General features: G+C 37.2%; 1 protein-coding gene across 2 annotated transcripts in view; it reads left to right on the top strand.

Annotated features, from left to right (window-relative positions):
- Window positions 1-16770: 16770 nt before the first annotated feature.
- The window catches only part of MMS22L (MMS22 like, DNA repair protein), a 122670-nt gene continuing 116501 nt past the window's right edge, over window positions 16771-22939 (top strand). For both annotated transcript variants that reach the window (XM_036248731.1, XM_036248730.1), the window contains exons 1-4: window positions 16771-16863; window positions 17426-17604; window positions 18606-18731; window positions 20736-20785. In XM_036248731.1, coding sequence (XP_036104624.1) covers window positions 17441-17604; window positions 18606-18731; window positions 20736-20785 — 340 coding nt within the window. In that variant the 5' untranslated portion in view covers window positions 16771-16863; window positions 17426-17440. The remainder of the gene's footprint in view (window positions 16864-17425; window positions 17605-18605; window positions 18732-20735; window positions 20786-22939) is intronic.

The raw sequence follows: 22939 nt of genomic DNA on the forward strand, positions 1-22939 counted from the left end.
TCCTTTCTTACTCCTCCTGGGAAATCTTGCTTTTGCTCAAACGTACCACTTATGCTCATCAGGAAATCAGCTTGGCTTCCTCCTTCTCTTCATTCAGATCTCGACTTAAATGTCACTTTATCAGTGAGTTTTCTCTGGACCCTCCTATAGAAGACAGAATATCTGCCCAGACATTCTCTAAACCATGACCCTAACTTATTTTTTTTATAGCACTCACCCATATTTTGTATTTGTTTGTTATCACCCACTTGCCCCCGACTAGAACTTAAGTTCCCTGTGGGTATCTCCTCTTGTTATTCACTGGTCTATCTCCAGCACTTATAACAATATTTGGTATTTAGTAACTACTCCAAAAATATTTATTGAACAAATGAACAAAATTCTTCTCTGGGAAGATTGTGGATTCCAGAATTCTTGGAAAGTTGTTTTTTTCTAATCAGTCCACATGCTCTTACCCCATCAAACCTTAGTATATTTGTTCGTGCTATGTCTCCATTAAAGATAAGTTCTGACCATGGTGGGTTTTGTTTGTTTGTTTGTTTGTTTGTTTTGGTATGTGCCCCTAGCGGAAACCGAACCCGGAACTCTCTGATCCGCAGGCCGACGCTCTAACCGCTGAGCCAAACTTGCCAGGGCTGACCACGGTGTTAACATACCAGATTATGCTTTCTTAGAGCTGTTCCATATATGTACAATCCCAACTCTCTCTTTCTTCTCAATATGACAGTTTTCCTGAGATGTTGGTTTCCTATTTAAGGAGAGAAATCAAATGTCTTAGTTAAGATAGTTTAAGGGAAGAGGGATAATTATTATAATAATACATAATTGTATCCTTGAATAAAAGGGTATGAATGTTGATACATCACAAACAGTGCTAGAACTAGAAAATTAAAAAGCTTTTAGGAGCAACTCAGCTCTTCTCTCAGCTCATTTTACTGTTTATGCTCAGTCTCATTCCTGTTATAGTTAATTATCTTCCTTTTCTCTGCCCACATGGACTTTCGTTTGTACTTTTCTGTGCTTTTTTCTCCCCTCTCTCCTATCTGGCTATCACTACTTACTTCTGTATCTGGGAGAATGTAGTTGTCCCACAGCTCCTAAATCAGAATCAACTCAGGTCAAGTGCACACTCCACAGTAAGCTAGCCCTTTTCAGTCCTCATTACATAAGAAAGAATCTTTTAGCTGACCAGGAAGGCACGGTCTTTATTATCATTATTATTTTAATCCTCACCCAAGAATATGCTTATTGATTTTTGAGAAAGGGGAAGGAAAAGAGAAAAACATAGATGTGAGAGAGAACACTGGGGATTGAACCCACAACCTAAGTATGTGCCTGACATGGAAATGAACCCACAACCTTTTGGTATATGAGACAACACTCCAACTAATTGAGTTGCACTGGCCAGGGCAGAAGGCAGGGTCGTTTACCATACACTTAGCCTTCTGGGAAGTGGGAGGATAGGGATGGGGACAGTTGATATTCTTTAAAAAAGAAGGTTGTGATGAGATGTGCAGACCATCACCAAAGGCTTCTACTGCAGCTAGAAATGAGATGTAAATAATTTGAAATCTGTGAAGTCTAAACACTGGCTAGAAGTTTTAAGGTCAGAAGAATTCTTTTCTTTTTAGATTGTTGTAGTCATTTCTAATATTCAAACAATACAAACATATATAGAGTTAAAACAAAAAAAGTCTCCTTATAAGACCTCTTATAAAAATATACCTTACCTATATCCTGTAGAGAGACTGTTGTTTTTTGTTTGTTTGTTTGTTTGTTTTTAAGACTAACAAGTTGTCAGCATACCAGAAGCCATTCATGTATCTGGAATATACTTTTTTATTTTCCAAAGATCTTTTTGTCCTTCAATATCCTCTTAAGCCGAGACAAATAAATACATAAATAAATCAAACAAATAATAACAAGAAATGGTATGCTTTCATTTCCATCTTCCAAATTTCAACTAGTAATTATTTTGGTGTGTAACTCTGTATAACCTTATACATACAACTTTTGTTGTGATACATAAATGAGTTCATACCACATACATTAAACGATAACTTAAAATACATTTTAAACAAAAAGTAACAACAGCAAGCTGGAATTATCTCTATTTAATAGATAAAGAGACAGAAATTAAATAACAGGCTGTTCCTATGACAACAGCAATTGTCCCCTTGATTGATCTCTGCACCCACTTATCCAATGTGAAAATTATATTTGATAGGTTTACCTATGGTCCAGCGCTGGCCAAGAGTAAGCACACTAGAGCCCATCTTTCCAATTGAATGCAACTAAAAACTATGAACAAATACAAGCAAATTCCTGCCCTGGCCACTGTTGCTCAGTGGTTGGAGCATCGGTCTATGCACCAAAAGGTCACAGGTTTGATTCCTGGCCAAGGGCACATACCTGGGTAGCAGGTTTGATCCCTGATCTGGGCCTGTATGGGAGGCAACCAATTGATGGGTCTCTGTCACATTGCTGTTTCTCTCTCTCTCTCTCTCTCTCTCTCTCTCTCTCTCTCTACCTCCCTCCCTCCCTTCTCCTCTCTCTTAAAAAAAAAAAAAAAAAGAACCAATGGAAAAATATCCTTGGGTGAGGATTAACAATAAAACAACAAAAAGAAATATAAGCAAATTCCTGAAGATTCTGACTTAAAGAATACTAAGCAGATTAGACAGAAAAGTCCAAATTTAAAGACTGGTATGGTGATCATGATAATTCTATTGTTTTGCTTTACCTCCCACCCTTGCCCCAAGTGTGGATTAAATTGGGGAGTTTCATCATGGGCATACACAGCAAAAGTCCAAGAGAAATCCATCTTTCTTTCTAGAAGACCAGGAAAAGAAGTCCCTTCTCAGCCCTTCCCCAGGAGCCGCCATTATCACAGAGCTGTATTGTTATGGTGGAGTAAGGGTGAGCACCTAAAACTTTGAATGAAAATCTATATTTTGGAACAGAAGAACTAGAAAAAGATGCCTTTGTTGTGCAAAGACTGTGGGGAGGGAAATTTACATTTTTTTCTTTTTCCAAACATTGTTTTTTCTGGAGGGGGGCCTTATCACATAGATCTATAGATGGTTCAAGAGGATCCCACCTGAGAAAACTTCATGTTTCTATCCAGAATAACTAAGAAAAAAGAATCCCTAGGAGTCAGAGAATGTTAAGCAATACTGGTGAGGCTAGGGCCGGAAGAGATCGCCTGTCTGTGTATGAATCAACACAAGTCTCAGGCTTACCCCCAAGCTGTGCACCTGTGAAACAATCCCAGAAGCAAAACAAAGGTTTTGAGAACTGAACATGTATATAAATTATTGCCCAAGCCTTAAACTAACACCCTGAGTGGCATAAGCAAAAGGCAAACCCAAGCAGCATAAAAAATGCTCTGAAAACTGAAAAGAAATTCACCTACAAAAAGTGAAACAAAATTTACAGCTTGAACCTAACTGCACTACTGTGTCTTAAAACACACACACAAAAATCATTATTTGGAGGATTTTAACAGGATTGCAAAAATAAAGTTGTAGAGGATAAAAAGCAAAATTACTGAACATGTAAGGAACAAGCAAAGTCGACCAGATTTCAAGGTAAAGTATAATCAACAGATATTAATCCTGGAATTACCAGATATTAAAATGATCAGACAAGACATTTAAGCAGCTATTCTAAGCCATCCTATAAGAAATAAAAGTGAGCACTCCTGAAATGAGTAAGAAGGTATAAGGTCTCTGCCAAAAAGTAGAAAATAGAAAGGAAGCAAAGAGAAATTTTAGAACCAAAAAATACAATAGCTGAAATAAGTTTGTAAGATGAGTGCAATTGCAGCATGGAGATCAAAGAGGGAAAAAAAATCAGTGACCTTGAAAATTAATCAGTAGAAATTGTACCATCTGAAGAACACAAAGACAAAGGATTTAGCAAAATAAACAGTCTCATGAACCTGTGGAACAATTTCAAGACCAAATATTTATGTACAGTTGACCCTTGAACAATGAAGGGTTTAGGGATGCTGAACCCTTCACAGTGAAAAATCTGTAAATCTATATATAACTTTTATTGAAAAAAAAAAATCCACATATACGAGGATCCACACAGTCCAAACCTCTGTTGTTTGAAGTTCAACAATCATTGAATTTCGAGAGGAGAAACATATTAGTGTAGAAATAAATATTTCTTTAAAAAATTGCAAAAACTGTCCCAAATTTTGTGAAAGACATAAATTTAAAAATCCAGAAGGTCAATGAACCTCAAAGGAAAGTTCAAAGGAAACTTTGATCATACACAATAAAACTTCTGGAAGCCAAAGAAAAAGAAAAAAAAAAGTCTTAAAAGCCACTGGAGGCCCTAGCTGGGTAGCTCAGTTGGCTGGAGTGTTGTCCTGATACACCAAGGTTGCAGGTTTGATCCCTTTTCAAGTCGCATACAAGAAACAACCAGGGAACGCATAAATAAGTGGAAAAAACAAATTGATCTCTCTCTCTCTCTCTCTCTCTCTCTCTCTCTCTTTCTCTCTAAATCAATAATAAAAAAAATGCTATAAAAAAACTGCTAGAGAAAATTGACACATTATACAGAAGGGAACAATTATTCAAATGACTACAGATATTTTATCAGAAAACACTGAGGTCTGAAAATAGTAGATCACCACACTTAAAATGCTGAAAGAAAAGAACTGTCAAACCAGAGCAATGCATTCTCTGAAAATAACCTTCAGGAATGAAGGTGAATAAAGACAAAGACATTATCAAATTAAGGAAAATTAGGCATTTATTGCCAGAAGACTTACCCTGAAGGAAATGCTAAAGGAAGTTCTTCAGACTGCAGGTAAATGACACCAGGGGGAAATTCAAAACTTTAGAAATAAAGGGAGAGCAATATAGATGGCAAATATCTGGCGAAAATAACAGACAATTTATCGTATTTTATGTTTTAAAAAAGTGTTTATGACTTGAAATAAAAATTATGTTATCTGGGTCATTTTTCAATATATGTGGTGTAATGCGTATGATGACTATAACATACAAGAGAGGGTGAAGGACTTTCAATGATGATAGGCTTTTACATTTTACTCAAAGCAGCAAATATTAACTCTAGTTATATTCTGAAAGAGTAAGTGTGTATATTGTGATCCCTAGAAAAATTGCTATAAATATACTACAAAGAGACTATATTATGAAGAGACACAACCAAAAAGCTAACTGATAAATGTAAATAGAATACTAAAAAATAGTCCAATAATCAAAATAGGAATAACAACAGCAACAAAAAGCCAGAGAAAACAAACAAAAGAATAATAAAAGGGCAGACCTAAATACAGTCAAATCACATTAAATGAAAATGATCTAAACACACCAATTAAGAACTGGACTGTCAGACTGGATGGAAAAACAAAACTCAAGTATATGCTGCTTGTAAACCAATACACTTTTTGTAAGAAACACACTTTTAATATAATTATATAAATATATTAAAAATAAAATCATTGTAAAAGATATGCTATCGAATGCCAATGAAAAGAAAGCTGAGGTGGCTATATCAATATTAGACAAAGACTTTGAAACAAAAAAAAAATGGTCAGGAATAAAGAGGGAAATTATATCATGAGTGCCAATTCACTAAGAAGACATAGGAATTATAAGTGTGTATGAGCCTAACAACAGAGCTTCAAAACACATGAAGCAAAAACTGATACAAAGGATAGAAGAAACAGATAAATCCTCACTTATACTTGGATATTTCAGTACACCTCTCCCAGGACTCAGTAGAGCAAGTAGAATATCAGGAAGAATATAGAAAACCATACCAGCACTGTCAACCACTTGACCTAGTTGACATTTATAAAACAATTTACTCAACAACAGCAGAATACATATTATTTTCAAATGTACATGAAACATTCACCATGACAGGCCATATTTTGGGTGATAAAACAAACATTAACAAATATAAAATTACTGAAATGGTACAATGTTATCTGATCAAAATGAAATTAAGAAATCAATAATAGAAAGATACCTGAAAAAGTCCCAAGTATTTGGAAAGCAACACACTACTAAATAACCCATAGGTCAAAGAAGAACAAGAGAAACTGAAAAATACAGCATATCAAAATTTGTAGAATGCAGCTAAAGCATTGCTGGACAGAAATTAATAGCACTAAATGCTTTCATTAGAAAAGAATGTCTCAAATCAATCATCTAAGCTTCCATTTTAAGAAGCTAGAAAAAGAAGAAAAATTACCACCAAAGCAAACAGAAGGAAATAAAAAATAAAGAGAAGAGCCAGAAATTAATGAAATTAAAACACACACACACACCATACACACACACACACACAATAGAAATAAGCCACACCCTGGGAGAAAAATATTCCAAATCATATACTGGGTGGGGCAAAAGTAGATTTATAATTGTTCATATGGAAAATAATACAATGATAAATAAAAACTAATACAAGAATAAGCTGGTTTTCATGTCCCCACAATTGTCGACCTATTTTGGTTCACCCTGTACTTGTGCTGGCTTCAACAAGAGCAGCCTTCATAAACCGTGAGGTGAACTTACAATAGAGGCCACACATTGTGGAGACACAAGATAGTATTAGGATTCTGGTTTCCTGACACCATCAACACCACCAGGTCAAGACTGATTTCATGACTCTCATGTAAGAGAGAAAGATGCTTTTTCTTGTTAAGCCATAGTTATTATGAGTTATGTCATTTGCAGCTTTGTCTGACTCAAACTATTATGTTTATGTTAATATACTTGTAAGAGAGGTTTCAGCCAAGATCTTAGGGATGAAAGGGAGCCAGGCTTAGAAAAATCAAGAAAGATAGAGAGGAAAAAAAAAAAAAACAGTTCTGGAATTAAAGCACAGATTGCTCAAACTTTTGAGGCAGGAAGGAATATAGTGTGTGAGAAGCGAAAGAAGGCCAGAATGGCTGATACTGTGTGGAAGTGACGAAGTGGTCCAAGATAAGATTTTGGACATAGGAGGGGGTCAAATCGCAAACGTGAGAGGTTTAGATTTCACTCTAAGTACAATAGGAGACCAATGAAGGATTTAAGCAAGGAAGATTTGACCCAATTTGTGCCTCCCTTTGGCAGCTGCGAATAACTGCCCCCTAGAGTCTGACTTCCAGTGGCCCCTGTCTAGCCTCTTTGTGTTAATGTAATCTGAGCCCTCAAGACAGTTTTCTTGGATAAGCCTCCTTTAAGACACCTCAAGTCTGGCTCCCTTCATCAGGATCCACACAGTTTGTTTATTCACCCCAGTGGCTGCACAAGTAACTCTCTCCACAGCACTCTCCTTGTCCTCCCACCACAAGCCACTGCAGCCAACCTTTTAATAATCTTCACCCAAGGATGTTTTTCCACTCATCTTCAGATAGAGTGGGAGGGAGGGAGAGAGAGAGAAACATCGACATGAGAGGGACACATCAACTGGTTGCCTCCCGTACTACCCAGAACAGGTCTGGGGACCAACCGCAACCAAGGTACGTGACCTTGACCGGAATCGAACCCGTGACACTTTGGTCTGCGACCTGTTTTAACTGCTGAGCCAAACCTGTAGGGCTCCAGCCAACCTTTTGCCTTTAGATTTGTAAGCGTTGAAATAGGGCCCTGCCCTGGCCAGTGTGGCCCAACTGGTTAAGTGTTGCCCCATGCATGAAAAGGTCGCTGGTTCAATTCCTAGTCAGGGCACATGCCTGGGTTGCAGGTTCTATCCCCGGTGGGGACATGCAGGAGGCAGCTTCTTGATGTTTCTTTCACATCAATGTCTCTCTCTTTGTCCCTCTCCCTTCCTCTCTCTCTAAATGCAGGAGGCAGCCACTTGATGTTTCTCTCACATCGATGTATCTCTGTCCCTCTTTCTTCCTCTCTTTGAAATCAATTAAAACATATGAAAAATTTAGATTGCTATAAAACTGTAACAGTTGTTGTAAAAAGATAAGAAAAGAAACAGGGACCTGTGTACCACAAGTGCCAGGGGATACATGCCAGCCTCTCTGTAAGTGGTTCCTGAAGTTCCCCTCCCTTGACTTGGAGAAACAGAGGGAACACACTGCAGCCTTCTGCACATAGTCTCTGAAGAAATCCTCTCTTGAAACTCTAACCTCTACTGAATTCACACACACACACACACACACACACACACACACGCTGAATAATCAGCTAGTATAATAAAAGCAAATTTTGACCACTTCCTCTGCAACAATTGTCAAGCTCCTCACTTATAACATTACATACCTTACAGTTATGTTTCTTAGGTTAGTGCCTCAGCTGAAGCTCCAAGGCTAAAAAAATACAATTACAACATATTTCAAAAAGATTTTATTTAATTCCAAAAAAGATATGATTATTGATATTTAAACACCAGATATAACATTTTATTTATTTAGTCAAACATATTTTTAAGGAACTACTATATTCAGGTACTGTCCTAGATTCTGAGATTATAATAAAGGATAAATCTCAAGTTACTGTCTAGTGAGGAGACAGATATGGTCATAATTATTCTCTGTATATAAAGTATATTATTCTGTATACATATTCTATGTATAAAAGTTTTGCATTCTATATGTATGACATGCAAATATAATCCAGGGATGTTTAGAAAGAACTGCAAAATGTCTGTAGGGCCTTCTGCATTGTCCTTGCTCAGAGAAATGGACTTCTGGAAGACCACAGCTGAGGAATTTATAAGGCAGATCACAGAAAATATCTTGAGCTAAACAAAAAATTACCAAAATCTTAGCCAGAAATAAGGTTAAAGATCTGTAACGGATGGGCAGTGGGACAAAGGGGAACTGGGTAACTGAAGAGAAAGAAGTTGTCTCTAGAAGCAGCACACCATTTTATCTGTGTGGTGAGCTTTCTCCCTGGAAGAAGCTGCTTTTGAGATCTACGCAGATACATTCCAGTTCTTTTGCTGTGGCACATTGAGGGTATGACATATTGCCCGTTACTTATAAAAATGTAAAAGAGAGAATAATTGATTTTTCCTGGAAATGTAGATTGGAAGTGAGGTCACAAAAGGAGTGATAGTAAGTGGAGTATATAAAGATTTGCAGATCTCACCAGGTAGAGAAGGGGAGAAGCATGTTGGGCATATGTTGCTTTGCCTGTACAGCATTTCATCTTCCTTCTTTTGGTGAAAGAACCCTTCTTCATTCCATGTTTTTATTTTTGTCCTCACCTGAGAACATTTTTTTTTTTTGCATGTATCTTCAGATAGAATGAGAGAGAGAGAGGGAGGAAGAGAGAGAGAGAAATATTGATGCGAGAGAGACACATCTAGTGGTTGCCACCCACACGACCCCAACTGGGGCCGGGACAAACTGCAACCAAGATACGTGCTCTTAGCAGAAACCGAACCCAGGACTCTCTAGTCTGCAGGCTGATGCCCTAACCGCTCAGCCAAACTAGCCAGGGCATTCAGTGCTTTCTTACAGGGACTGTCAAGTAAGGTGTCCTAATCCCCATACTTTTTCCAAAGCTATATAGAACATTTCCCACATATTAAGCAGGAGATAATGGACAGTTTTACCTATTTAAAATGTTCTCAATGTTTTTCTTTTCAATCCATCCTCATGCACACATTGATATTCTCATATAGACTATTATTCATGAATGGCAATCAAAGCGTCAGCCGCAGCTGGCAGCAATGCCACTCCAGGAATTTAGCCATCTTCAAAGTTAGGAGACAGAGAGTCCACACAAGACTTCCCTCACTGATGCTTTTAATTGCAGGTTCAGGGGTTTTCAAAACTATCCTCAGTTTTGATAATGGGCCTTAAAGATTCATAGACTCATAGAAAGCTAGTATTCTCACAATTAGGGTTTATTACAGGCAAAACATACAGGTTCAAATTAGCCAAGGAAAAAATGCTAGGGTAGAGTCTGAGAAAGTACCAAATATGGAGCTTCCATCATCTTTTTTCCAGAGGAGTCAGGACACTTTACCAGTGTCATGTTTAACAATATTCATGGAGAACCACCAATCAGGAATACTTGCTCAAGCCTGGGTGTTCAGAGTTTTTATTGGGGCTCTATATCTAAGCATGGTCCAGTGACCACCTGTATGGTTGATCTCAGTCACCAGGTTGATGATACCACATGACCCAAAGGCTCACTCTAAATTACAGTGTTAGTCTTTTGGGTGTGGACAGTCCCACCATAAAGTTTACATTACATTGTTAATTACCCAATGCCCTGAACAGCTGCACGAGAATTCCTTTTACTATATAGGTAAGTTGCTCCTTTGAACTAAATAAACCTCCCCACGGACACTGAAGTAATTGTTCAAATCATGGTACCTTTTCAGGGAGTAGTATTTGGAACATTAGGATTTCATTATCTGTTGCTCAAAATTTGTGTAATAAAATACTGTGGGTTAACAGAAAGTTAACTGAAGGTGAATTGTATATATACGTGAGATAGATAGTTCATAGATATAACCTAATATTTTTAATATTAGCACTAAAAATCATAAATGAGTTTAGCTATCTCAGTGTATCCTCAATGATATCCAATTACATAAAAAGATTATTAGAACTGGATTTAGTATTGGTCAGATTTTATTAAAATGCTGTATCCAATTCAGGCCTTATGAGCAATTTTTATAAAGAGGTATCATGATCCTTGGTTTCATTTAAGGTAAGAAGAAATAGTCTTAAACCTTAGATAAGATTTCAATTAAAATGGTGATAAGGTTTCTGAAATTGAGGGCTTCAATCTTTGGGATATATTATATTCAGTTGAATATATATATATATATATATATATATATATATATTCCTCACCCAAGGACATTTTCCCATTTTTTTTTTGTTCAGGTAGAGTGGGAGGGAGAGAGGGGAACAGAGAGAGAGAGAGAGAAACATCGATGTGAAAGGAACACATCGAGTGGCTGCCACCCGCACGACCGACCAGGACCGGGGACAAACTGCAACTGAGGTACGCGCCCTTAGCGAGAACCGAACCCGGGTCTCTCAGGACCACAGGCCGACGCTCTAACCGCTGAGCCAAACCGGCCAGGGCATTAAGTTGAGCTTATAAAAGTTTCCCTACTAAGAACATGATATTTATATCAAATTGTTTGCTTTTTCAATCTGATAACATAATACTAGATTATCAAATAGATGGTTTGTGAATACATTTTAAAAAAAATCAGAATGGGTTCACTAATATTACATTCAAATTCTATTGTATGTTCTCCCCTCCTGAATGCTGCTGGAGAAAATCACAAAACTGTGCTATTGAACTCTCAATTTTTTTTTTTTTTTATCACAAATCTCAGTCATTCAACAGTCCCAGATATTCCTACTACACGTTCCTAGTAAATACACTTTTTTACCTGCTACTATGACCATGACACATCTTTTCTCTCCTCAAATCTCTAACAATCCCTCTTTCCTCTCACTTCCAGTTGATATGTCATAGAGAAAATAAGTGAAATAAAACAAAAAACCACTCAGGCTCACCCACTTCAATTATCTTTATCTGCATAATTTTCACTTTTCCTGTTACTGAAATTTGTCCTTGATCCTATTAGAGGCCAACATGATACCTGTGTAGTGAATACCATCCCCTCTTGTCTTAAGGCCTACAGTCTGGCAATCAATCATTTGCCTTCTCTTCAGCATCATCAACTTTTCCCTTTATAATATATTTATATTCATATATTTACTCCTTTTATAACTGCCATAACCTCAAACATACGTTCTAATATTTCCTGTCTTCAAAACACCTCCCTCCTGCCATAATTTTTAGCTTTATATTAAATAAAATTCCTAGGTAAAGTTTCTATATTTGCTGACTCACCTCCCATTTCCAATCCAACCCATTCCAATCTATCATCTTCCCCTGCGACTACTCAACTGGAATGACTTTTATCAACACCAGCAATGACCTACATCTCGCCAAATTCAATAGTTAATTTGTTTTGTCTTATTATTCCACTTACCAACAACATTTAATATACATTACCCATTCTTTCATGAAATACATCTCTTGACTTTCATGACAGACATCACACAATAGTACATACACTTGTGTTTTCTCCTGAAAACTGGCCTTACTTCTTGCCCTACTTTACTGGCATTTTCCTCTTTACTAGTCCTCTGAATATCTAAACATTTTGTAGTTTTAGCTCTTTCATTTAGGTGTTTTATTTATATTGAGCTCAGTTTTGTAAACAGTGTGAAGTAAAGGTCAGAGTTTATATTTTAGTGTATCAGTATCCAACTGTTCTCTTACCATTTGTTGGAAAGACTATTTTTTTCATCATTGAATACCTTTGCCCAAAATCAATTGACCATATATGTATAGGAATCTGTCTGTTCTTGGACTCTGTTCCATTGACTGTGTATCCTTAGACCAATACCACAATGTTTTGATTATTGTACCTTTATAAAAAGTCATGTGATCAAGTTCTGAGAATCTTCCAACACTGTCCTTATTCAAAATTGTTTTGGTTATTCTAGGTTCTTTACATTTCCATATAAATTTCTGAAACATTTGTGAATTTCTACAAAAAAAAATGGCCACTGGGATTTTGATTAGCATTCCATTGAATTTCTGGATACATTTCAGAATAAATCTTAATAATATTGAGTCTGACAATTTATTATCATGCTACATCTTTCTATTTAATTGAGTATTTTTGAATTTCCCTCAACAATATTTTGTAATCTTCAGAGTACAATATCTTGTGCATATTTTGTTAAATTTATCTGTAAATATTTTTGATGCCATTAAAATGGTATTGCTTTTTAATTACAATTTTAAATGTTCATTACTTGTCTAAAAAAATACAATTTAGACCAGCTGGCTCAGTGGTTGAGCATCGACCTGTGCACTAAGAGGTCGCCAGTTCAATGCCTGATCAGAACATATGCCCAGGTTGTTGGCCCAATCCCCACTGGCGGGCATGCAGGAGGCAGCCAATTGATGTTCTCTCCCATCGATGTTTCTATCTCTCTCTCCCTCTCTCTAAAATCAATAAAGAAAAATAAATTAAAACAAAAACTATTTTTGTATATTGACATTGAACCCCGCCACCTTGCTGGATTCATTATTAGTTATCTAGTAACTGTTTTTGTAGATTTTGATTTCTTTTTCATACCTTATTGCATTGGTTAGTTACCTCCAGTACAATGTTGACCAGAAGTAGAAAAAGCAGACATCCTTGCCTTGTTGTCAATCTTAGGAAGAAAGCATTACTTTTCATGATATTAATAGATTTTTGTCATAGTTGTTATTTACCAGGTTAGGAAAATTTTCTTCTAGTCCTGTTTTGCCAAGAATTGTTGTTTCTTTTTCTTAATGAATCATGTATATCTTTGCAAATGAAAGACATTTTATTTATTTATTATTTTTAGTTCTCATCTGAGGATATTTTTCTATTTATCTTCAGATATAATGGGAGAGAGGGAGAGAGAGAAACATTGATGTGAGAGGGACACATTGAGTGGTTGCCTCCTGCATGACCCCAACCAGGGCCAGGGACTGAACCACAACCAAGGTATGTGCTCTTGACCAGAATCAAACCTGCAACTCATTGGTCTGTGGGCCAGTGCTCTAACCACTGAGCAACCCGGCCAGGGCAAGAGTTGTTTTTTTGTTTTGTTTTGTTTTTGTGAATGAAATCTGAATTTTTAAAATGATATTTTTCCTGCATATTGAGATGGTAATGTGGTTTTCTTTTTACTGTGTTGATATAATAAATTACCCTGATTGTGCTTTGAAATTTGAACTAACCATGTATTCCCAAGATGAACCTAATTTTCTTAGTATGTCATCTTTTTAATAAATTGCTATATTTAATTTCTAAAATTTTTGCCTCTATGTTTGCATAATATTGGATTGTAATTCTCTTGTCTTGTCAAGTTTTGCTATCAGTTTAATGCTGGACACACTAAATAAGTTTTAAAGCATTCCATCCTCTTCTAATTTCTGGAAGATTTAGCATAGATTTGGTGTTATACCTTTCTTAAATGTTTGGGAGGTTTCAATAGTAAAATGATCCGGTCCTAAAGTTTTCTTGTAAGACGTGTGTGTGTGTGTGTGTGTGTGTGTGTGTGTAGAAACAGGTTTTTAAACTAAAGATTAAAATTACTAAGATGGATATAGAGCTATTCAAGTTATATTTTCTGTCTTTAGTAGTTGTCTTTCAAGGAATTTGTCCATTTATTTCATTGGCATAAAAATGTTCTTAATATCTTTACTGTTTTAATGTCTGTAGAATCTATAGTGATGGCTCCTCTTTAATTCCTGATATTGGTAATTTATGTCTCTCCTTTTTTTCTTGATCAGTCTGGATAGAGGGTTTTATCAATTATATTGTTTGTTTGTTTTTCAAAGAACCAACATGTAGTTTCACTTATTTCTATTTTTCTTCTGTTTCAGTCCATTTATATCTACTCTTTATTATTTCTTTCATTTTACTTGCTTTCATATTTTGCTGTTTTCTTTTCTATTTTCTCTAGAAGTTTAAACTGATGAATTGAGCTCTTTTCTCCTCGAATGTAAGCAGTTAATGTTATTAATTTTAATGTTTTCATTTTATTTAATTCAAAATATTTTTTACATTTCCTTGTGATTTTTTTCTATGATTTAATTAGAAGTGTGTTACTTAATTTTCCTATATTTAGAGTTTTTTCAGATATCTATTATTTATTTCTAGTTTAATTCCATTGTGGTTCGACAATTTACTTTCTACAGTTTCAATCCTTTTAAAGTTGATGAAATTTGTTTTATCACTCAGATTATGTCTATTTTAGTGAATGTTTCATGTATACTTATAAAGAGTGTATTCTGCTACTGTTGGGTTGAGTCACCTATAAATGTCAACTAGTTAAGTTGGTTGGTAGTGCTGTTCAAGTCTTCTATATTATTTATATTTCTTTTCAGTACTTGTTCCATTAATTACAGGCAGGAATGTCAAAGTCTTTACTATACTTATTAGTTTGAGTATTTCTCCTATAAGTAATAGTATTTTCATTTTATGGATGTTGAAGATCTAATTCTGGATATGTACACATTTAGTATTATGTCTTCTTAATTGACCCCTTTCTGTCAGATTCACACTCTACCCTTCTTTAGCCTGGACCCTAACTCAGGAGGCTGAAGTTTATAGATTACATCCTTGCTCTCTATGTTTAGTTTAATTTTGGCCAATGAGAGACACCAGGGGGACATTGGAGTGTGTAGGATAAGAGGTTTGGGTACTTAATCCTTTCAGTTCCTCCCTGCTGGATTGCAAGTTGGCAGTGGCCATGTTTCTCTATGAAGACACCATAGGTGTCTCTTACAGCAATAAATCTCCTTGGAGTCTGGTAACCCCACCTTCAGAAAACCTTACCTCTTGGGCCCAAGGATCATGATTCTCTGATTAGTTCTGGTTACTTCACCATCACTTTTAGTTTTCTGGTAACCCTGTCCACACTTTTTAAATGGTCCTTTCATTAAGCACCCTCAGTCACTTCTCTTGAGTATGTCATCTGTTAACTGCTGGGGTTCCTACTGATGTGACATGTGTTATAGTACTTGCTCATTTACAGAGAACTCATTTGGTTCTTTTTGTTTAAGTCACTGGTTCAACTAAATTTATCATTCAACATCAGGCACATGAAAAAAGGGGGAAAAACAAGGTCTATCTGGATGTTTTGAATAGAGAAAGAAGTAATAATGACTCTGCTGACCCAGTTCTCCTAAACTCAGTGGCAGGGCCCAATATTCTTATACCTAGGCACTATTTCCTAGGCATTGTTGTAGATTACATCATGTGTCATGCTAGAGACTCTGCATGGTCATAAACAAGCTGGAGCTGCAGCGGTCCCCTCAAAAGCATGATGTTTCATGGTACATCAGCTGAGCATAACAGACCCATCAGCGCAGCCCTAGGCTGTAGTCAGCATAGAGATCATGCTGTTTTCCCCCACATTGTACCACTTGTCAGAAATGTGCGATATTTGGTTTGAACAGAGGAAAGAATTATGATAGGTTCCCTAAGCGGGAATTAAATGAAGGAAAACCGGTATTGTGGAGGAATGAGCAATGGCGAATACTCAATTATAGCAGATTATATGAATGAGAAATTCTCATGTTTTCTTGACTCTGAAGACAGTGATACGTTGAAATGTGTTATCTCTGATTAAAATTAAGTTTTCTGAGGAGTAGATTTTCAAAGCATTAAAAAAAAAAAAATGCTGCGAATGGACTATACATTTACAAAAGCGTCCAGGTTCAAGCGACTTAAACTTGTCCGGATGTGTTGCAAAAAAGTGAAGCAACAGTTTTCATACCCGTGTTTCCATACACTTGGATTAGCCTCATTTCTGCATTTGCCTGGCTCACTACGCAGGAACCACAGGCATCCTCGACCTCAAAGAAGAGTTGGGGGCACCGTGCGGCCCCGGGGGAAAATGGCCCTCGCTTCTGACTGACTCACTTGAACAAAAACTCCTTTTTCAAGCCCCTTCGGAAGACAATCTGCTGTCCCAGTGCCTTGCTCGCCTCAGCCCCGTCTCACCTTTGTTGCTCAGTGAGATCCCGCCTTCCGACCCAATGCACCAATTAAAACAAACAGCGAAAGAAAAAAAAAAAAGCCAACAACGAGAAATAAGGAACAGGCGAAAAACTACACCAAATACTCTCGCGAGAAGTCGCAAGTGCCGGCGGTTCCCGCAGAGACCTCGCGAGTGGACCTCCGGGGGCGGGCTCTGCCGTGGCTCCGCCCTCCCTGAGCGTGGGCGCGGAGTGGCGGGAATTTCACGTTTGGGATTTGGACCCCACGGAGTCTGGGGCTGTGGTCGGGACCGCTACGGGCGGGTCTCGGGACCGAACGTGTGAGTGGGTAAGACGAGCACCGAACGGGCTGCCCCGCCGCGCAGAACCCTGCTCCTCTCGACCTGTGGCCGGCTCCTCCGTGTTCGTTTGGGGAGGGACTTGAGACTTGCCCCGCAGCCGCGAGGAGTGGGGTTGGCGCGGGGCCCTGCAGCTCCCCACCCGGAGTCTGCAGAGGGGCCCTCGCACGACACTGCGGGGAAACTGGCCCAGTGCGGTTTATAACGCAGCGGAGGGCGCGGGTCTAGGCGGGCGCGGGAGGTGAAGCTGCGTCTGCCGCGCGGACGTTTCTTCCCCTTTCCTCTGTCCCGGGCTGCACAGTCCGACCCAGGGGGCACTTAAAGTTCCCGCTACAACCAGACGGGGGGCGTTCTGCCTGTTCTGAGGGCCTTGATCCCCGGGAGTGGATGGGGGAGAGTGGTTGAGGATGTATGTGGCTTCTCAGTTTTCTTGGTGATGGAGAGGGGGGCGTTTTGGGAACTTTCTGACGTCACCCGCCCCACCTCCAGGAATTTCATCACAACTTCTCTGGAGCCCTTCATAATCATTATAATGAACCCCAAACATTTCAGGACATGAAGTAAACCATGGATATCTGTTCCGCTGCGCCGACGTTGCTGACCGACAGCTTGGAACTGGAGCTGGGAACAGAATGGTGCAAACCCCCTTGCTTTTCCTGCGCTTTTGACAACAGAGCAGGAGGAAAACAGTTTTCCGGCGAGTCCTACCTTTCCAGCGGAGCCCTTAAGCGGTAGGTAAAAAATCGGAGACTTTGTTTTACCCTCATCAGATTTTTCATTAGTTTGTTAGGAATGTTATTTAATACGATTTCAGGCAACTACATTTTGATATTCAAGCCATGTTTTTGTGAATCGGCTTAGTATATTAGCTCTGTTGCTGGATTCCTGGTTAAGAGCATACCTAAATATTTTTTGGTTATGAAGAACTTTCTTGCCACCTGATGTTCTCTCACCTCATTGGTGAGTTCTAATTTCACTTTTATTCAAAGGGAATCCTAAACTACCTGGGCATTTTGAAATGATGTTTCCTCCTAAAACATGAAGTAATATTTTGGCGCTTCTTAATAATTTCTTAAGCAAGACATGCACAATTTTTGTTGCCCTAGTTCCTTCCAAGTCTGTGTATCATTACATGTAGAAGTCTTATTTTTTAAAAACTTTCTAATAAATGCACCACATTGTGTACATTCACAGGAATGTTATTCTTCAAAGTTCTTGCCTTGGGCAGTTCTTCACATATTGCTGTAAAACTGCTGTTATTGGAATATGTGGGGAATACAGTGCCTTCCGAGGCAGTTTCAGTCAGAAAGGACATCATTTTTGTTGGTTTTATAGTTGTACTTTGAGACCTTAAAAGAGATTACTCAGTTTGATTATGCTGTTCTCCAGACATGACTTAGAATAATTTTTAGCTGTTTTAAAAATTAAACGACCCCTCAAAGGATAATTCTGTATCTGAAGACCACTATTAAACACAGGCAGAGTATTTGTGTTTTACACATACGTTGCATTGCTCTGTAGTTATACCTTTTTATCAGTATACAGGACTGCATTTTTAATACAGTTCTAGCTTTAGTATTCCTATGGGTATGGTACCAAGACATATCCTGGCTTTATAATATGATTGTTGGCATGTCATGTACAATATGGGTTCCTAGAATGTCAGAAAAGACATACTACAGTATGGACTTAGAATACTTTTCATGAGATTTAATCCTAGTTTTCATTTCAGATTAATTTTGAGTCTTGATCCTTTACCAACTAATTTTGAAGAGGATACAGTGGAACTATTTGGCATTCCATGGGTTACTGAAACAGCATTAGTGAATTCATCTAGAGTGCTGTTTCATTTACTCAGGTATGTTGTTTTTTTAGTTACCTAGGAGTATGGATGCTGTTCACTTTTGTAGTTACGTTGCTGTGTGGTTTCTAATACTGATATTAACAAAAGCACCAGTAGAGTTGTGCATGTTTTTCACTTGATTATCTTATCAATAACAAAATTAAGCAGTAATGTTTTATGGAGTAATGGTTTTAGTGAGTTGTTTATTAGTATATCTATTCTTTATCAGAGTCTTTATTTGACACTTGTATTCAAGACAAGTATTTAATGCTTTGAACTATATTATAGTTTTGGAAGAAAACCAAAATACTTCTGTTGCTTAATAGCCATAGTCTTCCAATGATTTTTAGAGAATGAACTCAGACTTCCCAAATAGGTCATTCAGACTCTGTAATAGAAATATGATTCACTAATATGATAAATTTGGACATTTAAAAATTTTAATAAAAAATTTCAAATAGAGACTAGTATAAAGAAGCTCCACATACTCTCCCTCAGTTATAATAAACATCAAGGTTTTATTACATTCCCTTCATGCATCTTCTTACTTTTGGTTTAAGTATTTTAAAGAAAATTTTAGGCAACCGTGTCATTAAATATTTCAGTATGAATTTCTTAAAATTACGAACTTTTTTCAAACATAAACACTATTTCATTATCACAGTGAACACAGTTGAAATAATGTGTCATTTAAAACCTAGTCCAGCCCTGGCCAGTTTTGCTCAGTGGTTAGAGCGTCAGCTTATGGACCAAAGAGACCAGGGTTCGATTCCAGCAAAGTGCACATACTCCAGTTGTGTTTTGTCCCTGGCCCCAGTTGGGTTGTGCGGGTGGCAGCCAGTCCATGTGTCTCTATCACATTGATGTTTCTCTCTCTCTCTCTCCCCCCCTCCCACTCTGTCTGAAGATAAATGTAAAAATATCCTCGGGTGAGGATTTAAATAAATAAATAAATTTTAAAAACCTACTCCATATTCAGATTTTAACTGATTTTGAAATGGAGTCAGTTGCCCTGATGGCTTTGGCTCAACAGTTAAAACATTGGCCCTCTGAATTAAGGGTCATGGGTTTGATTCTCAGTTAAGGACACATACCTGGGTTGCAGGTTTGCTCCCCGATCCGAGTTGGAATCGTGCCGGAGGCCAGTCAGTGTGTCTCTCTCACATCTATGTTTCTCTTTCCCTTCCTCCATCCATTTCAGTCTATCTAAAAACCAATGGGAAAATATTCTCAGGTGAGGATTAACCGAAATAAATAAATAAAATAAATAAATAAATAAAATGAGTCAGTTATTGAGGGCAAATTATTATTCAAAAATACATTATGAATATATATATTCCATATATATATATATGGTATATTTAAATGAAAATGGAGACATTGAGGGATTTCTCCTCCCACCCTCATCCCATAAGATTTTGTGAAGAGACGTCACTGTATGCATGCCATGTTATGTGTTTTACTGGGAGACCAGGCTGAGTTAGTGGTTCTCTAATTTTGAACATTACAGAATGAGTTGAGTCTTTATCCAGGACACAGGTCATGAATATGGGTCAATCTTTAAGGAGTTGAAAGGCAACTGGGAAGAATAGCAAGAGAAGATTACTTTCAGGAATTAAGGTGGAACATTATAAATATAAGTTTTCCTGATAACTCTGGTCTACATTATTCCTTTTTGAACCCCTACTGTATAAATGTGTGATACAGTTTAACATTTCATTATATAGCTGTTAACCTAGGATGTTTTATATAAGTATATTAAACTTCTTAAAGATTTAAATGGTATCTCACAGATAGTGACATGTATGACATTTGATATAATTTGAGATATATGCAGCTTTTAATATATTATTTTTGAAAGGTCAGACAAAGGCATATTTTATCTTTCCTCAAAGTCTTTACTACCTGAAGCTGACCCAGTAATAAATGTTCATGAAGTGTTAGAAACATTATCTATGTTGTTGTGACATGCTTTAAAGTATTCTAAAATTAACTCTCACTTTACATTTTTTAAATTAGGCAACAACTATATAACTTGGAAATCTTATTACAAGCAAGCTGTGATTTTGGTAAGTGGTGTGTTTAAAGGCAAATTACACTGAATTGCACGTGGGTTTTATGATGCATAATTGGGATCGCATAACAACATGTAGGAAGTGTTAGGTCAGAATCTCAGGATACAGTGTATTTAGTGTTTAGTGTAGCTGAGATTTACAGTATTTTTTCAGATCTGGAGGTAAAATTGATTTAAGGCTAAATATCTCTGAAGTGAATTAGTAATAAGCTTTGAGAATGAGGTTTGGAATAGAGAACTCATAAGAGAAATAGTACCAAACCCTATACTATCTTCTTGCTCTTCTTTTCTGCTTTCTGTTTTTGTTGTCTGTTTTGACATTTTACTGATTTGAAGGGGTGGCTATAACTAAGGTACTGAAGGGAATTGAAATGGATAGTATGTTTTAGTGCGGGCCTCCTGCTTCTCCATTATGGCAGTTTTGGTGCAGTTTGTATTTAGAATCATGGCTCTGTGATCAACCTGGGTTCCACCTTCTAGATAAGTGTGGGTCTCACACCAGGTAACAGTTTTCACCTCATTGAGTTCTTGTGAGAATTAAATGACGTAATGCAGGTTAAGTGCTTAGCCTAATATCTTATTAGTGATGCTCAACAACTAAAGATTACCTGGAAACACACCTTTGGTCAAAGAAAGGTTTAGTGGCTTACTAATGCAAGGGGAAAATCCACATCATGAGGAACAGTTGGAGCCTCCCAATAAGAAGGAGTAGGGAGGGGATTGTGATAGGGTTTGGGCTTGTGCCTGCTGATTCTGGGTAGAGTTTAAGGGTGCTAGGATTTTGTTCTGGATTGGCTGCTGTTAAGAAGCAGGGGCAAATTGATGATGATGTTAATTTTTATATAGAAGGTGAGACAAATAAAGGGATTCTAGAGAAGGTTCTAATTAATAAAGAAGCAATAATCATGTTAGCTGGAAGAGGGGGATGTTCTATTTTTGTGTTTTGTTTTTATGTGATTGTAAAATGCCTTGTTTCTGATTTCAGAGAGGGTTTGTTGTTGTCTTGTTTCACCATAATCCTGGGGTAGCCCCGTGTGGTTATTTTTTTGTATTTTATTAAAGTATAGTTGACATACAATATTATATTTGTTTCAGGTATACAGTATAATGATTTGACATTTAAATACCTTACAAAGTAATCACCATGATAAATCTAGTATAAGCATCTGTCATCGCACAAAGTTATTACGATTATTGACTATTCCCTTGGCTGTACATCCTTGTGACTTATGTATTTTATATCTGAGAGTTTGTACCTCTTAACCCCCTTCACCTTTTTTACCTATCCCCCACTCCCTCCCCTCTGGTAACCATCAGTTTATTCTCTGTATCTGTGAGTCTGTTTCTGTTTTGTTTTGTTTTTTATATCGCACACATAAGTGAAATCATATGGTATTTGTCTTTCTCTGACTGACTTATTTCACTCAGCATGATACCCCCTAGGTCCATCCATGTTGTCACAAATGGCAAGATTTCATTCCTTTTTTTTTTTTTATGGTTGAGTAATAATCCATTATATGTATATATATCACATCTCTCTCCATTCATCTATTGATGGTCACTTAGGTTGTTTCCATATCTTGGCTATTGTAAATAATGCTGCAGTGAACATAAGGATGCATGTATTTTTTTGAATTAGTCTTTTCATTTTCTTCAGATAAATACCCAGAAGTGGAATCGGTATGTTAATATGGTAGTTCTCTTTTAATTTTTAAAGGAACCTTTATACTGTTTTCCATAATGGATGTACCAAATTACATTCCCACCAACAATGCACAGGGTTCCCTTTTCTCCATATCCTGCCAACACTTGTTATTTTTTGACTTTTTGATAATAGCCATTCTGACAGGTGTGAGATGATATCTCTTGTGGTTGGATTATTTTTGATATTTTATGAAAACTATTTAATTTCAGTAAGGAGTACCTGGCCTAGCTGTTGTCGCCTGTCAGGGCTCTTTTACTTGTTTTGTTTTCTCAGTTTATGCTCAATAAATGTTGAGTATTTTTTCATTATCACTTGAGTCCCTGCTTTAGTATAAGGTACAGACAAATCAAAGTGGGAAATATGTTACTGAAGAGCTCGTAGTTGAGTAGGACAGGTAGACATGCAAGCATAGGTCAGCACAGTAAATGGAAAAGTAGTGGTAGT

The sequence above is a fragment of the Molossus molossus genome, unplaced genomic scaffold (genome assembly GCF_014108415.1).
Source record: "Molossus molossus isolate mMolMol1 unplaced genomic scaffold, mMolMol1.p scaffold_m16_p_8, whole genome shotgun sequence".
In the NCBI taxonomy this organism is placed as follows: Eukaryota; Metazoa; Chordata; class Mammalia; order Chiroptera; family Molossidae; genus Molossus; species Molossus molossus.